At 42.0% G+C, this 21,537-nt stretch overlaps 1 protein-coding gene across 1 annotated transcript in view; it reads right to left on the reverse strand.

Annotated features, from left to right (window-relative positions):
- The window catches only part of CPNE4 (copine 4), a 609,887-nt gene that overhangs the window by 66,895 nt on the left and 521,455 nt on the right, over window positions 1-21,537 (reverse strand). The window contains exons 8-9 of the mRNA XM_082258376.1: window positions 10,643-10,741; window positions 3,596-3,682 (exon numbers count right to left, since the gene is read on the reverse strand). Of these exons, the coding sequence (XP_082114502.1) occupies window positions 3,596-3,682; window positions 10,643-10,741 (186 nt within the window). The remainder of the gene's footprint in view (window positions 1-3,595; window positions 3,683-10,642; window positions 10,742-21,537) is intronic.

Consider the following 21,537-nt stretch of genomic DNA (forward strand, 5'->3'; position numbering starts at 1 on the left):
CCAGGAGCTGTGTCCGTCAATGAACGAAAGAGAAATATAAATTCTCCAATAACTTTTAATTTTATCCTCAAATGAATTGATTTTGGAACAGATCCATGCCAGCTGGCATCTTGGCTGGCTTCTATATGTATGTGACATATAGCTATATATAATAGTTGGAGTCTGATTGGTTGCTACAGACAGTACATCTGCTTTTTGCTTTTTTCAATTTATAGGAAATCTTACTGTCAGTCTTTACCTCTTCTCATGTTAACAAACATTTACTTATGCTTCAAATAGTAAGGAACAGTTCAATGATTCTACATCCATACATTGTACAGCATAGTCTACAGCAATATGAAATCATACAGTACATGTACAGTCATGAAGTTAGTGAACTGTTTTATTATATTTAACCCTAAGAGACTGCCATATTAAATCTTACCACATCACTGGGAATTGAAGAACATTTTTTCTAGGTCAGGCCAAAGAAGGGTTACATATATATTTATAGACCGTCTTAAAGATTAATGAGAACATTAATTGTGGCCTATAAATCCACAACTGTCATATCTCTTGGTATAAAAAATAGCTTCAAAATAAAAATGATAAATAAGATTTCAAAATGATTGGATGCAATTTAGAAGTGTTTCTTTAAGACATAATTGCCCATAGAGCAAGAATACAATAGAAAGCCCCATTCTTTATATGGGAGGAACAGCTGTATTGAAGAAAAAGAATATTAAGATTTTATCAAGACAGTAACATGAGTGTAACAAATGACCCTGCTCTACATTCCTACTAGTAAAACTCGCTTTGCTCTATAAAACAGTGCTTGCTAGAGTATATTTGTAATATCTTTGGGCATATTTTATTGATTTTCACAACCATACTGTACTGCACTTAGATAACCAAGCCCCGAGTACATACCATCTGCAAGCTGCCAATCTATTTGATTCTACATTTACAGATAGTGCAGAAGCAAGGAATAAAACTAGTCATATGATCTCTCATTACCTTTGAGCCTTTTCTGTATAATACTCTAGTACTCATTAGTCTTACAAATGTATTTCCCTTCCATTAAAATGAGCATCTTGTTGATACCTCTGAAGACAAGAGTAGTGCTTCACTGCTTCAGTAACTGGAGCTTTATGAACTCTCCCAGTTAGTTATGTATTATGGTAAATGATATCATGAAAACACTAATGAATAAGAAAATAACTTGATTAGACATGCAACAGTCTTGGTGCACAACGATGGCACGAATGTAATCCCAAAGTTAGCATTTAACCATTCCATGTCAAAAGGTACCTTCATAGGTACCAGGATTATAGATTGGCTTTTTTATTTGTCTGATGCTTTGATGTGCCCCTATGCTTTTTTCATTAACACTTCTTAGTTCTATTTCTCCTACGAGGCAATAATATAGGTATGTGTTTCCTTATGTTCCTTTTTTTTGTCAATATGTTGTTTTTCTTTTTTTACCTGCTGTTGCATTGTGCATTTGGACCCACTAGGGGGAGCTGTGCCGGCTTTTCCCCGTCCCTCATGCTTGCCTGGTGCACATAGGCCATTCCATCAGTTTCTGATGGGGCGACTTTCTTTTTGGTCCAGGGACTCCCTGTGCGGCATGGTGTGGGCGTGTCGGCTTAGTGCTTCCGCCTCCCCTGCCCTGTGGCATCTGGGTCTCCATGGTACCGCTGTGTGTGACGGAGATTCTGTGACCCGAGACGTCACTGTGCCCCCTCTTGGTGGGGCATTACCAAGGATCAGGGGGCCAAATGCCTGACCATGCTTGTGGACCTATGTAGGAGAATGTAATGACGTATGCAGGCGGAACCCCCCCCCCCCCCACTTGCCCCCATAAATAGGAGCTAAACACTACAGTATTCCTGCTGTTTCTGTGGATCTCTCCAGAGATCCACCCAGCCCAAGTATAGCCTAACAGACACAATATTGAAATGCATGATCTGGTGACTCCTGGGTCCCTGTGTGGACCTGTATTCCTTTTCATCATTGATATACACATAAACCTATTTTTTGCACTTGTAGACCTGCCCTGGTACACTCTCAGAGTTCTGGCCCCTAGAGGCTCAGGAGGAGATCATTACAGCCACTGACTGACATCCAAAGCTCCACTTCAACAATTACAAACCACTTTCAAGTACATAATTTATTTACAGAGGGGATTGTAAGTACTCTGGCACTTTTTACATTTTTTTGACACATTGCTCTTATTGTCTATATTTACATTCCTTTTGGCAGCTTCAATCCTCCCTCTTCCCTTAAATAAGCAGCTGTGGACAGTTTTTGCAGGGCTAGCAAGGTGGTCCCAGCAGGCATGGGGGGTTGGGCCTTTGCCAGTATATCGGTCAGTTTTCTCATCTGACATATACAGCAGGAATCCCATTACCAAGACAACATCAAGTTCCTTTACGCTATATTTTTATGAATGCGGCTTCTATCTGTGTCATATATAAGAGGGTCAGTACCTTTTGTATAGTGCCTTACTATGTGTATTTGCCTTTGACACTCTAGTTAATGACATTTTTTTCATTGAAGAATTGTTACACTTTCCATGTCTGTATCTCCCGAGGAAGAATGTAAAAGAATTAATATTCTAAACACGTTGGATACCTCTGTCTTCATGGTCCACAAATCTTTGTGGACAGAATCAAGCATACACTCCATATTTGCAACCTTTGGTACATGGTACAGCCGCACCAGTGTTTTTAGTCTTTTATGTACTTTATTATTTTGTGTAATAATAATAAAAAAGTTTTGATACTATTATAAACTCAGTTCCCCATATTTATGCCCAGTACAGTCCCAAATCGAGGCATCATTTCTTTGGTTACATTCACAATTTATTAATGTGGGCATAACCTTTATACTCCAAAGCAACTGGCAACTGTACATCTGTTTGATATACTTCTCTTAAACACATTACAACAATAAAAAAAACAGCATATATGTTCTATAGAGAGCTTCTTGTATTCAAAATTTTAGAATGCCACCAAAACAGAAGCAGAATGAAAGCTTAAAACCTAAAAATGCAAAATAAGCTTCTTATTTTTTAAAAGACACCTAGGTTTGATTTACTAAAGGCAAATAGAATTTTCACTTTGCAGGGGAATTTTCCCCAGAGCTTTGTGAATGAGGTGAAGCTCTGCTGACTTCAATCAACCAATCTTGTGCAAAAATGCATTTTTTTTTATTTTCCCTGCATGTGATTTGGTATTCTTTGCAAAAGTGAAACTTCACCACATTCACTAAGCTCTGGAGCCAATTATCTTGAAAATTGCAACTTTCCTTGCAAAGTGAACATCCTATTTCCCTTTACAAAACCGATCTCCTGGGAACAGATGTAAGCCCCTTTCTTGTGAATTCCATAAAGGCATGCAGCGTAGATGTAAAACTAACAGTTTGCTGACACTTTCTCAGATTCTTAATATCCGTAGTTTTTCCATCATTTGTCCCGGTTTCTGTATATGTGGTATGGGGGAGTGAAAACAAGAGTCTTACTGGTTGCTACAAGCAATAAAAAAAGCAATTTACACAAATTCAGTCTTAAAAACCCAATGTGTTCATAATACTTTTGCAGCAACAACCTTACCTTACACTGATTAAGGATTACAATGCCAGAATTTTTGTAGTTTTTCTTTTTCATCCTGTATTTTGGATTTATGCATTCCCATTGCACCTATAATGAAAGCAGACAATCATAAGATACTTACTAAATCAAAAAGATTTTTGTATATTTTTATCAGCATCAAAACATTGCATTAAAAAAATACCCAAACATTTTATAAACCTTTTTCAACAACGCATGGGCTGCTTCAAGTTGACTTTGCATTTTAGATGCAAAAACAAAGTACACGATCTCTAACAATAATATAGGCTAAACAAATACTATGAAACCTATAAAAATCTAGTTAAGGTACAAAGTAGACCCTGGGCTAGTAAATAGACAGATCATGGTCAAAATAAGGTGTTTTTTTTCTTAGAACTGCTTTTAGTACCTATGGAACTTTATAATGTATGTATATATATAAATAATGCATTTCGAGACAAAATAGGCTGATTGTTACTCCTGGATCAAAAAAAATAATGTCATTAAACTGTAAAATAAATACTGCTTATCTCACACCTCACTAACAATTCTGCCCTTCCTACTTTCTATGGCAGTTTGGATGAGTTTTTTTCAGAACTCATATAGACCTGTCTGTCTCTCACTGTGATTGCAAGCCCAGTCTGGAATGGTAACTCTTTGCCAGTCTATGTAAGTGTTTATTTTAGTGTATTAAAAGGAGTAACATACCCACATGAACAAAATTATCAAGGACCTTGGAATTACCATGGAGTAATAATGTTCTCAATCAACACCATTGGTGGTCACTGAACACCTATGAAGAAAATTCTAGGGCTACAGTTTCAAAAATGGAATCAATGCTGGTTAAGGAAGTCCTGGCAACCCTTAGGCTCTCCAGAGTAATGAGGAGGTGGCAGAAGATGTAGAGTCGAGGATGAGGAAGTCAGCTTAGATTGTACCTGCACGGAGGAAAGGGCATCATAGAGGTGGTTAAAGCACCCAGGAAGGCTTGCGGAAAAATAATTGAAGTTTTGAAAGTAATGCAACAGACAGTCTTGGATGACCTACTGTACATCCAATATGTTGGACATGTTTCCAGAGGATCAAGGATAGGCAGAGGCATCTGTTGAAGGATGAATGCTTGGCTCAAGCATTCTCTTACGAACCGAGATGTGGCCCATGCTCTTCTGTGCAACAGTGGAGTCTAAGGGACAGCTGGTGTTCTGCCAGGGATTTCCTCATGAGAGTTCGGGATTAGCTACAGGCTACCCCCAGGTCAGTCTACAGGTACTCGCAAATGCAGAGGAGTTTGGTGCTGGGTAACAGGGAAATGGAGAAAGAGGCTGCAAGTACAGTGAAAGCGCAGTGGAGGCTCAGACTGTAATTCAAAAAGGACTGTGGGTGTAGAAACGGCAGCAATGATGGTGTAGGTGCCGCTGAGACTGTGAATACAGCTTATTAGCAATATAGAAAAGTAAGGAGGCGCAAGCACGTAGTGCATTACCCCTGGACACCTTTAAAATGTTTATTAAAATGCCAAAAACATACTCACAAACACGAAGAGCAAAAATCGCATAGAATGAGTGCACCACAATGTGGAAAAGGACATGTCCCTGTAGTATGACCACTGTCCCATTTTGGGAGGCACGCTCCCTTCCTCAGAGCTGCAAAGTACCGGTACTCGATATCAGCGAGTACTTGACCGAAAGTATTGGTACTCATTTTTGCAGATAATAAAACAGTATTGGCGCAACCCTATTAGTAAATGTACACCATTGCATCACAGCTACGTCACTCTGAGCCCGAAAGCTCCTGGGGGATGGGGGGGGGGGGGGGGTGACGTCAACAAGAAGATTCTTAAAGTAAGGAAGGTAAATTACACTACCCCCTTCTCCCCCCCCCCCAATTTCAGCTCAGACCAGGCTGAGGGTCCAGTGGTGGTTGGGCTGTGGATGCAGTGGTGATCAGGCTTGGAGGCAGCAGAGGCTCAGGCTGTGGGCGCAGCAGTGGTTGTGCTAAAGATGTAGTGGAGACCAGGCTGGAATGCAGGCTTGTCAGGGGATGCAGCCGTGGTTGGGCTGCAAGTGCACTGGAGACTAGGGGGGATGCAGCAGAGGTTGGGGTGCAGCAAATTATTCTCTTGAGTAGTGACAATATGTCCAGCTTGAGTTTAAATGGAGACTATCACCATGTACCTCATCATGATGTAATGTGTGACTTGACTTGGCTGCAACACTCTGAAGTATGATAGGTAGGTTAGCATGACCCGCACTGTCGTCTGTATTACTGGTCACATATTCAATGACCAGCATCATATAAAAAATGATATTAGTGATGTTTATGGTGCTAATCACAGACTCAAGTGAGTATATAATAATTAACATTTCTCACACCCTTCTCCAAATTATTAAAAACATTTTGACTGATTTCATAGATTCATATTCGTGGCTTGATATGTGCTGTATGGTCTGGGATTCCCTTGCTACACCTGGCACGCTGAAAGTCAATTAGTTTTGAAAAAGGACATTTTGTCCTACATTACTTCTTCGCAAACCACAGCTGCCAGTTTCCCCTTTTGCCCCAAAGCTCAATTATCGGTCTTGTGTAATGGATTTTCTGACTGAAGTAGCAGACAGACATGACAAACATGTATCAGGGAAATTCTCAGCCAGCTGTTCCTTTACCTCTAGAGAGGATCCCTCTACCTTCAGAATACTATGTACTTATTGAGTGCGATAAACCACATTGCCACATTATCAACGTTATCTGTAACATTGCAGATTGAAGTTCATTTAATTTACTGAATAAAGTGAGGTTGTGCTCATTTCTTTTATCTAATAAAGTGCAAGACAAATCTTTTTTTTTTTATTCCCCTGAAAATTTTTGTATATTCAAAGTGAACACAGCTTCTCTTTATCAAATGAGCTAAGTGAATAGGATTATTGAATCTTAATGCTGCTTGAAGGGTTTGTTACTCTAACATTTCTTACTCCTGACAGGCAGGGCTTTTTTTTCTCACATAACAACAGTGGAAAGATTCTAAAGAGACATTAAACACCTGGAGTACGCTATTCACAGAGTTCAGTGATGCACTATGTACAGAATGCACACTTGCAGAGTGCAGGTTTCAGGATTGTGCTAGATACAGAGTGCAGAGTTCAGGGGTGTGCTATGTACAGAGTGCAGGTTTCAGGAGTGTGCTACATACAGAGTGCAGAGTTCAGGGGTCTGCTATGCACAGAGTGCAGGTTTCCAGGGTACGCTATGTACAGAGTGCAGGGTTTTAGGATTGCGCTATGCACAAAGTCCAGAGTTCAGCAGTGCGCTACATACAAAGTGCAGTGTTCAGGCGTGCACTACATACAGAGTGAAGGTTTGAGAGGTGCACTACGTACAGAGTGCAGGTTTCAAGGGTGTGCTACATACAAAGTGCAGGGTTCAGGGGTGCACTAAATACTGGGTGCAGGGTTTGGGATGTGCTATATACAGAGTGCAGGGTTTAGGGGTGCGCTACATACAGGGTACAGAGTTCAGGAGTGGGCTATGTAGAAAATGCAGAGTTCAGGGGTGCGCTAAATACATTGTGCAGGTTTCGGGGGTGTGCTAAATACTAAATTCAGGGTTCAAGGGTGTTCTACAGACAGAGTTCAGGGTTCTATGTATAGACTATGCAATGCCCCCTCCCATCCATGCCCTCATTGCACTTTCACTGCATATATGAAGTCAAAGGAAAGGTTCCCATGTATATAATTGGTTAATTGATATTAATCCCTTTTTAAAGCACTTTTAGCAGCCAGTTCAATCACTTGCTAAGTATGCAGCTTCTTTATCTTTAAATCCTTACCTATGTACCTGTTTAAGTTGGTGTCATGACTGCTGCCCCAGGTTTCCTGTTTCATTATGGCTTTTTTCTCTTTTGGCATTCTATGGAACTATACTTCCATGTAGAGAATAGAGTTGTGTCTCCTTACAGTGTGTTCATCAATAGAAACACACAGCCCGGAAGCCTAGGATGGCAAGGCACTCTCCTGCTCCTCCCTCCTCCAAGTTAAGACTACGCTGTCTACGGTTAACTCTTTCATGTGAACACTAAGTGAACAGGAGCCAGAAAAATTAAAAGTTGTAAACTGCAAGAACTGGGATAAGAAATGTAAAAAATAGTTTACAGAGGAATTTTATTGTGCTCAGGACTGGAATAGTACCACTGGATTGGCGTAGGGCCAATGTGGTGCCTATATTTAAAAAGGGATCAAAGTCTTTGCCAAGCAACTATAGACCTGTTAGTTTAACTTCTATAGTTGGGAAGATATTGGAGAATTTTAATAAAAGATCACATAGATGATTTCTTGCTGGAAAAAAATATTTTAAGCAACGGACAGCATGGATTCATGAAAGACAGAAGTTGTCACACAAACCTGATTTTTTTTTTATGAGGAGGTCAGTAAAACCTTGGACAGAGGGGTGGCTGTGGACCACGTAGTATACTTGGATTTTGCAAAAGCGTTTGACACACACGGCTAATGTGTAAGGTAAAGTCTACTGGCTTGGAAAGATTGGTTTGTAATTGGATAGAAAATTGCCTAAAAGATAGACTTCAGAGAGTAGTGGTTAATGATTCTTACTCTGAATGGTCTAAGGTTATCAGTGGTGTACCCCAAGGTTCAGTGTTGGCCCCCTTACTTTTTAATATCTTTATAAATTATATAGGGTCTAAGATTATAAGTAGCATTTCAGTCTTTGCAGATGACACCAAGCTTTGCAGGGGAATAACTTCTTTACAGGATGTCTCTAACTTACTTGCTGACCTCAATGCACTGTTTCACTGGGCAACTATGTGGCAAATGAGGTTTAATGTTGATAAATGTAAAGCTATGCACTTGGGGGCTAAGAATATGCATGAATCATACATACTAGGTGGAGTAGAACTGGGGGAATCCATAGCGGAGAAGGATCTGGGTGTTCTGGTAGATCATAAGCTTAATAATAGCATGCAATGCCAAGCTGCTGTTTCCAAAGCAAGCAAAGTCCTTTCTTGTATTAACAGAGGCATGGACTCCAGAGAAAGCGATATAATTTTGCCCCTGTACAGATCATTAGTAAGACCTCATCTGGAGTATGCAGTTCAGTTTTGGGCACCAGTTCTTAAAAAGGATATGGGGGAACTGGAGAAAGTGCAGAGAAGGGCAACCAAACTGATAAGAGGCATGGAGGAGCTCAGCTATGAGAAAATATTAGAGGAACTGAATTTATTCTCTCTTGAGAAGAGGAGATTAGGGGGGGGGGGATATGATCAACATGTATAAATACATAAGGGGTCCATATCGTGAACTTGGTGGTGAGTTGTTTACTTTAAGGTCAACAAAGGGGCACTCTTTACATCTAGAGGAAAACAGATTTTGTCTCCAAATATGGAAAGGTTTCTTCACCATAAGAGCTGTAAAAATGTGGAATAGACTCCCTCCAGAGGTGGTTCTGGCTAGCTCAGTAGATTGCTTTAAAAAAAGTCCTGGATTCTTTCCTAGGTGTACATAATATAAATGGGTACTAAAATTTTTTTTAGGTAAAGTTGATCCAGGGAATATCCGATTGCCTCTCGGGGGATCAGGAAGGAATTGTATTTCCCCTGCTGTAGCAAATTGGATCATGCTTTGCTGTGGTTTATTTTTGCCTTCCTCTGGATCAACAGCAGGTATAGAATTGTGTATATGGGATTGTATGGTTGGGTTTTTCAATACTGTTTTTTTTTTTTTGGTTGAACCGGATGGACTTGTGTCTTTTTTCAACCTGACTAGCTATGTAAGTACTATGTAAGGGCATTAAGCTAAAAATTGCTGAAGGTTTAATACTACTTTACATTAAAGTGAAAAAAGCTTTAACATACCGTATTTGATAGGTGAACATTCTTTTCTCCTTTAGAAAATCAACCCCACGGACCCTGGTTATAATATTTAAATAACGTATATACAGTAAGACTTTGTAGCCGAGGGCAGTAAAACCAAGCATTTGACTGCAGTTTTACCTCTCCCTAAATGTCCACCTGACATGTAGCTGCTAATGACAGTACAAATGGCGAATATTAAACAGCATGTCATTTTTGGCGAACATGACAAATGTTCTATGGGGCTGCACCATATATCGCCTCACCACCTGTCAAATTCCCTCTTAAGAGGGCACTGCTCATGTGAATGAGCCCCAAGAGTATTTTCACTTGCAAATACATGCAATTAAATACATTTTAAGTGACTAATGTTTACTGTAAAAAGTAAATGAAATTGTGATCATTTTGATCAATAAAAATGTGATCAACAAAAAAGTGGTAATTTCTACATAATTGAATTGATCCATACACCACGTAATTTGCTTGTAATTGCAGTTTTGAAATCCATCTATTTGATTTCAAATCAATCCTACAAAACTGATCAGTCCATCAAATGATTTAAGCATACGAGTATTGTCAGCATAAAATTGCCATATGTGCTTGATCAGTTGCGGCAACTGTTAAAAGAAAAAGCAAATTTGTTAGCAATCCTTGTGGTGTTTTAAAAATTAAATAAAATAAATAAATTAAATTAAATACATTTAAATGTATCCCAACCATGGCATGTGCAGGGGGGTGCCAGTTGTGCCTGGGTACACCCTAATCCCTAATCACTCTGTGCGGTGCTGCTGGCTTCCCTCCTCTTTACTCAGCTGCTGCAGGGAATGTTTTAGGATGGGGAGCATCGATAAGTCATTTACTGGCCCCTTCCTTTTCTAAATAAACACTATCACCCACTGTGTTCATTCATAAATGAAGCATAGTAAACTGAAATGAAGTACAGTGCACTTCCCATTCATTCACTGTCCAGTGCAGCTGAGGCTGCAGAGAAAGATGTGTGTTTGAGCTTTGGGGTTGCATTGTAATGCAATAGGCTGCGCACACCTATGATTCCAACCTTTGCATAATAGATCCTGGAAATTTGGGAAAGTGTTTACAATACAGGAACAGGCTTCTACGTTTTGAATCTAGAGAATATGCAGTACATGCTTGCAACATTATAGTGATAACATCTAAATATTTGGTTATCTTACCTGCCTTCCTTCCATGGCTCCTCTCATTTCTTTAAACATTGTAGTGAACTCGCCAATGAAGTCATGTTTTCCATTAGAATCCCAGTCCCAGACTATACACTAAAGACAACAAATATTAACATTATTACTCATGACATAGTAGTATACATACAGTACATAAATTATCAACTACTTCTCTAATTGCATAGGTTCAGGTAGCAAAACAACAGTCCAAACTGGGTTCTACCTCTACAATGAGGATCATATAGGATATTGATTAATGTACCATGAGTATATTGAGTGTTACACAGTTAACACACCCACTTTTAATAAAACTAGCTGTCCATGGGCAGGAAAAAAAAGGGTTAGACACAGAAAAGCACATAATATACAGTAAAGTTATGTTAAAGTGTACATATAGTAAACAGTTAAACCCACAATAGTTCCGCCAATGCCGTTTCCCGATTGTCTCAGTTTATGGTGAATTATGGTTTCCAGCCCTCCATGCATTCCTGTGTTAGAGGAGCATCTCCATGACCTCCGTTCCACTTGGGTGCAGGTCCAAGAGTCCTTGTGACGTGCTAGTGATAGGTACAGACTCTATGCTGACCGCCAATGCCTACATGCTCCTTCCTACCGGTTTGGTAACCTCTGACTCTGTGTTACCTCACTGAAACTGGCACCTTGGGATATTGGGCCTTTCTGTATTCTCTGTAGGATCAACCCAGTGGCTTATGCATTAGACCCTCCTTCTAACATGCATATTTCGAATGTACTTTATGTTTCCCTATTAAAACCTATGATGTGCAACTGCTTCACCACCTCGTTACCATGTGCCTGGTTCAGGTTGAGATCCATGAGGAGTATGAGATAAAATCGATCATTGACACTCGTAGGTTCCTTGAGCGCATACAATACCTTGTTCATTGGAGAAGGTATTGTCTTGAGGAATGATTTTGGGTCCCATCCTTGGACATACATGCTTTTGTTCTCCTCTGTGCTTTCCATAGACATTTTTCCCTTAAACATGGTGCCCCTCCGAGGGGGAGGGAACGTTGAGGAGGGGGTAATGTCAGGGCTAGGCTTGCAGCAGCTCTCTTCTCTGTGCTCAGGCTGCTCAACTGTCGGTTAATTGTCATTACTCATTGTTTACTCAGTGGCTTCCCTGGTCATCATTATCTGATTGTCAGTCTCACCTGCAGCCAGCCCCTTATGGCTATTTAAGCTGCCTTATTCATTCCTTTCCTGCCTTCGCTGATCACCTGCCTGGTCAACATATCTGGAGTTTCTATGCTGTGTTCCTGTGGAAGACTTTGTCCACCTGATGTTCCCTGTGGTTCCTGATCCTGTTTCTCTGCCTCACACTACGCTAAATTCTGGTTTCCTGATTACTGGCTTGTCTGACTTCCCATTTTGGCTTCCAACCCCTGGCTTATGTTTTGACCACCTTTACTGTTCTGTACTATTTTTTACCATTACATTAAAGGTGTGATTTTACTGCATTTTCTGTCTCAGTCTGATTCATGGTTCCTGACAAATAGTAAACACTGAATGAATGGATTTCATTCAGAAAAAATGGTTGCTTTTAACAGTGAAATTCACTGTTAAAAGCAACCATAGTGTGTTAAAAAAAAAAAACCCCAATCACCAGCCCACCAGTTATATTTTTTTACTTTCTTCCAAAAAATTGTGTCAAAAAATTACTTCAACTAACTTCAATGCCTCTTACTAAATAGTTTAGACGACTTACTTTAAAAAAAGGTAATTTGGGGGTATTTCTACTGTCCTGGCATTTTCAAGCCTCAAGAAATGAGATAGGCCAGCAGTACATCAAGACTGATTGACTTTCATATATATATATATAAATATATATGTATATATATATATTTATATATATATATATATATATATATATATGTGAACCAAAAAAGAGAGCGGCACTCAAGGGTCTTGAAAGGTAAATGCCTAATGACGGTTTTAATCAAAGGTTCGACGAGGCACAAGCTCATCTTCCTCAGGATAACAACCAAATGAAGCAACACAAAGGGTAGTTCCTGCACCTATTCTCTTTAGAAAAAAAAGCCATGTTGAACTTTCAGTAACCAGTATGAGAGAGTGAGAGCGATAACACCAAATTTACCACACCTGCTCTCCATTCACACCTGAGACCTTGTAACACTAACGAGTCACATGACACCGGGGAGGAGGCGGAAAAATTGTTAATTGGGCCCGATTTTGACATTTTCACTTAGGGGTGTACTCACTTTTGTTGCCAGCGGTTTAGACATTAATGGCTGTGTGTTGAGTTATTTTGAGGGGAAAGCACATTTACAGTGTTATACAAGCTGTACACTCACTACTTTACATTGTAGCAAAGTGTCATTTCTTCAGTGTTGTCACATGAAAATACATAATAAAATATTTACAGAAATGTGAGGGGTGTACTCACTTTTGTGAGATACTGTGTATGTGTATGTATATATATATATATATATATATATATATATATCATACAATATTTTATGGAGGAGTGGAAGAGAACTCCAGTGGCAACCTGTGAAGCTCTGGTGAACTCCATGCCCAAGAGGGTTAAGGCAGTTCTGGAAAATAATGGTGGCCACACAAAATACTCACTTTTGTTGCCAGTGGTTTAGACATTAATGGCTGTGTGTTGAGTAATTTTGAGTAGACAGCAAATGTACACTGTTATACAAGCTGTACACTCACTACTTTACATTGTAGCAATTTCTTCAGTGTTGTCACATGAAAAGATATAATAGCATATTTACAAAAATGTGGGGGGTGTACTCACTTATGTGAGATACTGTATGTATATATATATATATATATATATATATATATATATGTGTATATATATATATATATATCATAGTTTGTGGACTTTATTACTTTCCTACAGACTAAATAATATACACTTATTTGGTTTATTTTTACCAAAGAAATGTAGCAGGATACAGTGCCCTGAAAAAGTATTCGTGCCCCTTGAAATTTTCCACATTTTATCATGTTACAACCAAAAATATAAATGTATTTTATTGGGATTTTATGTGATAGAATTGCATTTAGAAGTCACCTAATTAGTAAATAGAATCCACCTGTGTGTAATTCAATCTCAGTATAAATTCAGCTGTTCTGTAAAGCCTTTAGAGGTTCGTTAGAGAACCTTAGTGAACAAACAGCATTTTTAAGGCCAAGGAACACACCAGACAGGTCAGGGATTCAGTTGTGGAGAAGTTTAAAGCAGGGTTAGGCTATAAAAAAATATTCCAAGCTTTGAACATCTCACAAAGCACTATTCAATCATCATCCGAAAATGGAAAGAGTATGGCACAACTGCAAACGTAACAAGATAGGGCTGTCCACCTAAACTGAGTGCATTAATCAGAGAAGCAGCCAAGAGGCCCATGGTAACGCTGGAGGAGCTACAGAAATCCACCGCTCAGGTGGTAGAATCTGTCCACAGGACAACTATTAGTCGTGCACTCCACAAATCTGGCCTTTATGGAAGAGTAGCAAGAAGAAAGCCATTGTTGAAAGTAAGAAATAAAAATTCCCGTTTGCAGTTTGCGGGAAGCCATGTGGGGGACACAGCAAACGTGGAAGAGGGTGCGCTTGTCAGATGAGACCAAAATTGAATTTTTTGGCCTAAAAGCAAAACGCTATGTGTGGCAGGAAACTAATCCTGCTCATAACCCTGAACACACCATCCCCACTGTGAAACATGGTGGTGGCAGCATCATGTTGTGGGGATGCTTTTCTTCAGCAGGGACAGGGAAGCTGGTTAGAGTTGATAGGAAGATGGATGGAGCTAAACACAGGGCAATCTTAGAAGAAAACCTATTAGAGTCTGCAAAAGACTTGAGACTGGGGCAGAGGTTACCCTTCCATAAGGAAAACAACCCTAAACATACAGCCAGAGCTACAATGGAATGGTTTAGATCAAAGCATATTCATGTGTTAGAATGGGCCAGTCAAAGTCCAGAACTAAATCCAATTGATAATCTGTGGCAAGACTTGAAAATTGCTGTTCACAGACACTCTCCATCCAATCTGGCAGAGCTTGAGCTATTTTGTAAAGAAGAATGAGCAAACATTTCACGTTTTAGATGTGCAAAGCTGGTAGACACATACCCAAAAAGACTTGCAGCTGTAATTGCAGCAAAAGGTGGTTCTATAAAGTGTTGACTCAGGGGGGCTGAATACGCATGCATGCCATACTTTTCAGATATTTATTTGTAAAAAATATTAAAAACCATTTCTCCTTTTCCTTTCACTTTACAGTTATGTGCCACTTTGTGTTGGTCTATCACAGAAAATCTCAAATAACCGTTTTTGGTTGCAACATGATAAAATGTGAAATGTTTCAAGAGGTATGAATTCTTTTTTCAAGGCATTGTACATTTTGGCCTAAATTTATGAAGAATCATTTTTTATTTGCAAAATTGTATTACAGAAACAAAGAAAAACAATTTTTTTTTCAAAACGTTCAGTCTTTTTTATTTATTTAGCAAAAGATAAATAACCCAGTGGTGAGTAAATACCACCAAAAAAAGCTCTATTAGGCCCCGTTCACATTGCCGCAATCCGACTTGGGGGGGCGACCTCCGAGGTCGCGGTGTGAGCAGCGCGCCGCGACCTCGGAGCGGCCGCCACGGACTTCATAACATTGAAGTCTATGGCGGTCGCCTCCGGGTCGCCCCAAAGAAGCTCCGGTCCCTTTTTCTAAGTCGGAGCGACTTGTGTCGCTCCTATTAGAATGGGTCCGCAGCTTCCCTATGGAAGGCGACCTATGGAGACCTGTGAGGCAACCAGGTCGCCTCACAGGTCGCCTTAGTGTGAACGGGGACTTAGTGTGAAAAAAATAATAAAAAAATCCATATGGGTACAGTGGAGCATGACCGCCAATTTGTCATTCAAAGTGCGACAGCGCTGAAAGCTGAAAAATTAACCTGGGCAAAAAGAGGGGGAAAGTGCTCAGTATTGAAGTGATTAATATTTCTTTAACAGCCTTCCTAAAGGGACCCCTCCCACTTCCAGGTCTCACGAAGAGTGCGCCCGGCACAGTGACCGGCAGCTTACGAAAAGCTCCCGATCGCTTCTTACGATCTGAAGTTTTCTGATCATGTGACCGCTGTGACTGCCAATTACAGCGGTCAAATGGTCACCAGCTCCACCCCACCTCCCAGAATGCCAAATCCCTTAAAGGGCTGGCGGAAACCAGCGCAAAGGGGTTAAAAACGCTGCAAGTACAGAGATCTGCCAGAAACCCAGTGTGCTCCTATCTTTTGAGTTGACAATTTAGTACCTCTGCTGTACTGTAATGCCAACTTATGCTGTTGGCTCTGCCTTGCTTTCTTCTACTGAACCTCAAAACACTTTCCCACTCTTCTCATCTTCCTAACATGTGGATGAGTTGTTCTGTAGTTCAGAAGTAGAGAAGTGGGGCAGAGCCAGAAGAGAAGTGGGCATAGCTGATAACAATGTTTGAGATATCAGTGCAGCAGAAGCAAGGCACAAAGGAAGTTTGGAGCCTGCTGGTTTTCTGGCAGAACAAACAAGCACTTATTTGTACTTACAGCTTTATAAGGGATACAATTTGGAGAAATGTCCATATATTGTGTAGATGTATTGCATAGGTTTTTATTTAATTTTGCCCAGAATACACTCGAGGACCAGCAGTGTTTGTCCTTTATGGGAACCTACTTGCTATGGTGGTGAAAGGTGTGGTGTACTTGGAATTTAACCTGAAGTCCTGAGAATTAATATGTTTAAATAGACTGGTGAGCTACTGATGACAGAGAGTTTAGTTGGAAATTAATGTTAAAAGTTAATTCCCTGCACTACTGCATCCCTCTCTCCCCAATTCCTGACACCTTATGTCCACAGCACTAGTCCCCTACTAGTATTCACTATCCAACTATTGGCCCATTGACCTAAAAATACTACCTTTACTGTAATACCATTTGAGCATACCATTGACCATTACCATAATTTGAGAGAGAAGGGGGGGGGGGGGGGTTCAAGGTGCTTGATGTCATTGTCATGCAATACTTCTTTAGGTTTTGTTTAGACAGGCATACTGTCTGTACTTGGATATTTCTCCAAGTTTTGACTAGTGATAGTTTTAAAACAACTAATGGCTTGTACACACTATAAAAAAATCGGGTAAACATTTTTGTACAATTTTCGTATAGTGTGTACACAACTTTCGAAAGCCGATTCCGAATTTTCGTTCATCGGTTCAAATTTGATGTGAAACGAGGAAAATCGGACGATTGTTCGCCCAATTTTTTATAGCGTGTACCCTACTTTTTTTTTATTTCTGCATTTTGTCCTGTTTGCAAGGTTACTAAAAAAACAAAACAATGGTATATTTTCTTACTCTTTTTCACAATGCAAGTCAAGTCTAGGTGGCCCATTTTTAAGCGGAAATTAATAAAAGTACAGCAAAAAATGCAATGAAATTCATAGGCATGCTTGTATTGTAGGCTCACATGTGCTGATGTTTATACACTGTGTAAGCCTGATCCCTTAGCTGATCTGTTAAAGCTTACAATGCATACATTACAACCCTTGTGCAGTGAACATGGGAATAATGTTTTGGTACTTTATATGCAGATAAGGTGAACTAAGTAACGCGAATACTAATATTTTGCTATAAATAAACAAATGATGTGACATGTGCCAAAATTGCTCAGTAAAGTATGTATAATGCAAAAGGAGAAGCTTCAAATAATTTTATACTGTGCTCTTAAAGAAAATTGGACATATACATTTGGGTATTCATCATTACCTTTTGCATGAGCAAAATGCAGTCATGGACTTGTACACGTGCTAGCATGCAAGTGTGCATATGCATTAGCATCCTTGAAGCACGGACTATGGCTTGACCAGAAATCCCCAAAGATAAAAAAAAATAAAATTATGTATATATATATATATATATATATATATATATATATATATATATACATTCACTCTGAAACAAGAATAAAGAATAATATCACTCCACGAGATCACAAGATTCTTGTTTTTTTATTTTTATTGTTTTATTGCAAACATTGCTTTATGCAACCAAAGTCTAATGGCTAATCATGTTACAAATCAAGCTTAATAACAGCCAACCACTCCGCATGATCACTACATTCAATCGAAAACCCCAGAACTGATCTTACATACATAATAAAAGATTTATATTGCCTTAACTTGTATCAAAGAATCTCTAAGTTTTGTATCATATTTAGGGTTGAGCGGACACCTAGATGTCCGTGTTCGACGGGTTCGGCCGAACTTTAAAAAAAAGTCCGGGTCCGTGTCCCGGACTTTTACCGAACTTTTCCCGGACACCGAACCCCATTGAAGTCAATGGGGACCCGAACTTTAAGGCACTAAAATGGCTCTAAAACACCAATGGAAAGGGCTAGAGTGCTGCAAATGGCAGCAAAACGTAGTTAAGAGCATGGCAAGTGCTCTGCAAACAAATGTGGATAGGGAAATAACTTAAAACAACAAAAAAAAAACAGAAAAATAAAACAATGTTCTTCATCTCTGAAGGACGAGGCCCATATGGAGTAGGAGGGAGGTTGAGGTGGTGGTGGATGTGGCGGTGTCATAGGCGTGCGTACAGGGTGTGCCGGGTGTACCTGGGCACACCCTAATTCCCTAGGGCACATAGCATTATCGCTCTGTTTGCCAGTGAGGAGATGGGAAAGATCTCCCTCGGACCTGCTCTGCTCTATTTCTCTTTGCCAGCAGGGAGAGTAATGTATCGGGGCCATGTACATGTAGGCAAACACATGCATGTGTATTTCAACTTTGGGGTGCACACCCTAATGCAATAGGCTGCGCACACCTATGGCGGTGTAGGTGGAAGCGGCGGTGGAGGAGGACCAGGGCTGGATTAAGAGCATCATGGTCTTGGTGCTGAGGATTTTGAAGGGCCTTAAGGGCCGTGCCTTGGCATGCACCCAGAGGAGGAAGGGTGCAGCCATGCATGCCTAATTCAACATGGGATGCTGTCTCTGAAGCCCATAAACACATCCATGCATCGGCAACTCTCCCTCCTTGTCAGGCCTTCACGCTGTGTGGGGAGGTTCTGAGGGTGCTGCCTGGGGAAGCGAGCATAGAAGCCAGACTTCTGTGTTTACAAGTGACAGAAGAGCGGTCACAGTGAATATGGCCAACCCGGGGCCTATATAAAAGGTAGGGGCCTGGAGCTGCAGCTCCAATAGCCCCTACGTTAATCTGGCCCTGAGGAGGAGGACGAGGTAGCCAACACTGCTTCTTTTCACAAATTTTAAATGAGGGTACACCCCAAAAGAGTGAGAAAGAGCAAAAATGGAACAATGGGTGGGTAAGGTCGGTATCCATTGCTATTCTGCACAAGGTACGGAAAAGTCCCGTGGGATCCATGCCTGGTTCATTTTAATGAACGTGAGCTTGTCCACATTGTCTCTGGACAGGCGGCTGCGCTTGTCTGTTATAACGCCCCCAGCCGTGCTAAATACCCGTTCAGATAATACACTGGCTGCAGGGCACGCCAGCACCTCCAAGGCGTAAAGGGCAAGCTCAGGCCATGTGCCCAATTTGGAGACCCAGAAGTTGAAGGGGGCAGACCCCTCATTCACTACATGTAGGCGTGTGCACACATACTGCTCCACCATGTTGGTAAAATGCTGCCTCCTGCTAAGACGTTCCATCTGAGCTGCTGGTGCTGCTGTTTGTTGTGGCGTGCTGACAAAGCTTTTCCACATTTCGGCCATGCTAACCCTGCCTTCTGAGGTGCTGGCGGTGCCCTGGTTGCGTTGGCGACCTCCTCCTCCTCCTCCTCCCCCTCCTCCTCCTCTGCCTTGTGCTTCCACTGTGGCCCCGCTGTCAGATGGGAATGCCAGCAGCATCGCATCTACCAGCGTGCGCTTGTACTCGCGCATCTTGCGATCGCGCTCCAGTGAGTGAATTAAGGACGGTACGTTGTCCTTGTAATGGGGATCCAGCAGCGTGGCCACCCAGTAATCAGCACAAGTTAGAATGTGGGCAACTCGGCGGTCGTTGTGGAGACACTGCAGCATGTAATCGCTCATGTGTGCCAGGCTGCCCAGAGGCGACGAAAGGCTGTCCTCTGTGGGAGGTGTATCGTCCGTGTCCTCTGTATCCCCCCAGCCACGCACCAGTGATGGCCATGAGCTGGCCTGGGTGCCACCCTGCTGTGAACATGGTTCCATCTCCTCCTCCAGCTCCTCCTCCAGCTCCTCCTCCTCCTCATCCTCCAGAACTGTGCCCCTGCTGGACAATTGTGTCCCTGGCATTTGTGTGTGCAGGAACCCACCCTCGGAGCCCCTTGCGAATGACTGCCCTGAAAGCCTTTGAAATGTTACCTCTTCATCCTCCTCCTCCTCCTCATCCTGTGCCACATCCTCTTCCATCATCGCCCAAATTGTTTTTTCAAGGAGGCATAGAAGTGGGATAGTTAAGCTGAGAATGGCGTCATTGCCACTGGCCATGTTGGTGGAGTACTCAAAACAGCGTAACAAGGCACACAGGTCTCGCATGGAGGCCCAGTTATTGGTGGTGAAGTGGTGCTGTTCCGCAGAGCGACTCACGCGTGCGTGCTGCAGCTGAAACTCCACTATGGCCTGCTGCTGCTCGCACAGTCTTTGCAGCATGTGCAAGGTGGAGTTCCACCTTGTGGGCACGTCACATATGAGGCGGTGAGCGGGAAGGCCGAAGTTACGCTGCAGTGCTGCCAGGCGAGCAGCAGCAGGGTGAGAACGCCGAAAGTGCGCACAGACAGCCCGCACTTTCTGCAGCAGCTCTGACATATCGGGGTAGTTTTTAAGGAACCTCTGCACCACCAAATTCAGCACATGCGCCAGGCAAGGGATGTGCGTCAAACCGGCTAGGCCCAGAGCTGCTATGAGATTTCGCCCATTATCGCACACCACCAGGCCGGGCTTGAGGCTCGCTGGCAGCAACCACTCATTTGTCTGCTGTTCCATGCTCCTCCACAACTCCTGCGCGGTGTGTGGTTTGTCCCCCAAACAGGCAAGTTGTAAAACTGCCTGCTGTCGTTTAGCCCTGGCCGTACTGAAGTTGGTGGTGAAGGTATTACGCTGTCCGGATGAGGAGGCGGTAGAGGATGAGGTAGCGGAGTAGGATGAGTTAGGAACAGGAGGCAAACTGAAGCGCCCTGCAATCCTCGGTGGTGGAAGGACATGCGCCAAATTGCTATCCGCCTCAGGCCCATCCGCCACTGCATTTACCCAGTGTGCCGTTAGGGAGATATAACGCCCCTGACCGTGCTTACTGGTCCACGTATCGGTAGTTAGGTGGACCTTGGCACAGATGGCGTTGCGCAGTGCACACCTGATTTTTTCCCCCACTTGGTTGTGCAGGGAAGGGATGGCTTGCCTGGAAAAGTAGTGGTGGCTGGGCACGACGTACTGTGGGACAGCCACCGACATAAGGTTTTTAAAACTGTGCGTCTCCACCAGACGCAATGATAGCATTTCAAAGGCCAATAATTTTGAAATGCTGGCATTCAGGGCCAGGGATCGCGGGTGGGTAGGGGGGTACTTCCTCTTCCTCTCAAGTGTTTGGGAGATGGAAAGCTGAACGCTTCCACGGGACATTGTGGAGATGGTTGTTGGTGACCCAGGTGGTGGTGTTGCTGACAGATCGTCTGTTTGCGGGGTGGCAGGTGCCGGTATCACTACAGATGTGGCTGGAGCGGCCGAGACTGCAGCAGAAGAGGAAGCAGGATGAGCCAGAGACGTTTCTTGGTTTTGAAGGTGTCTACTCCACTGCAGCTCGTGCTTTGCACTTAGATGCCTGATCATGCAGGTTGTGCTCAGGTTGAGAAGGTTTATGCCTCGCTTCAAGCTCTGATTGCACAGGGT

Source organism: Pelophylax lessonae (assembly GCF_965119305.1).
Source record: "Pelophylax lessonae genome assembly, chromosome: 5".
Classification (NCBI taxonomy): Eukaryota; Metazoa; Chordata; class Amphibia; order Anura; family Ranidae; genus Pelophylax; species Pelophylax lessonae.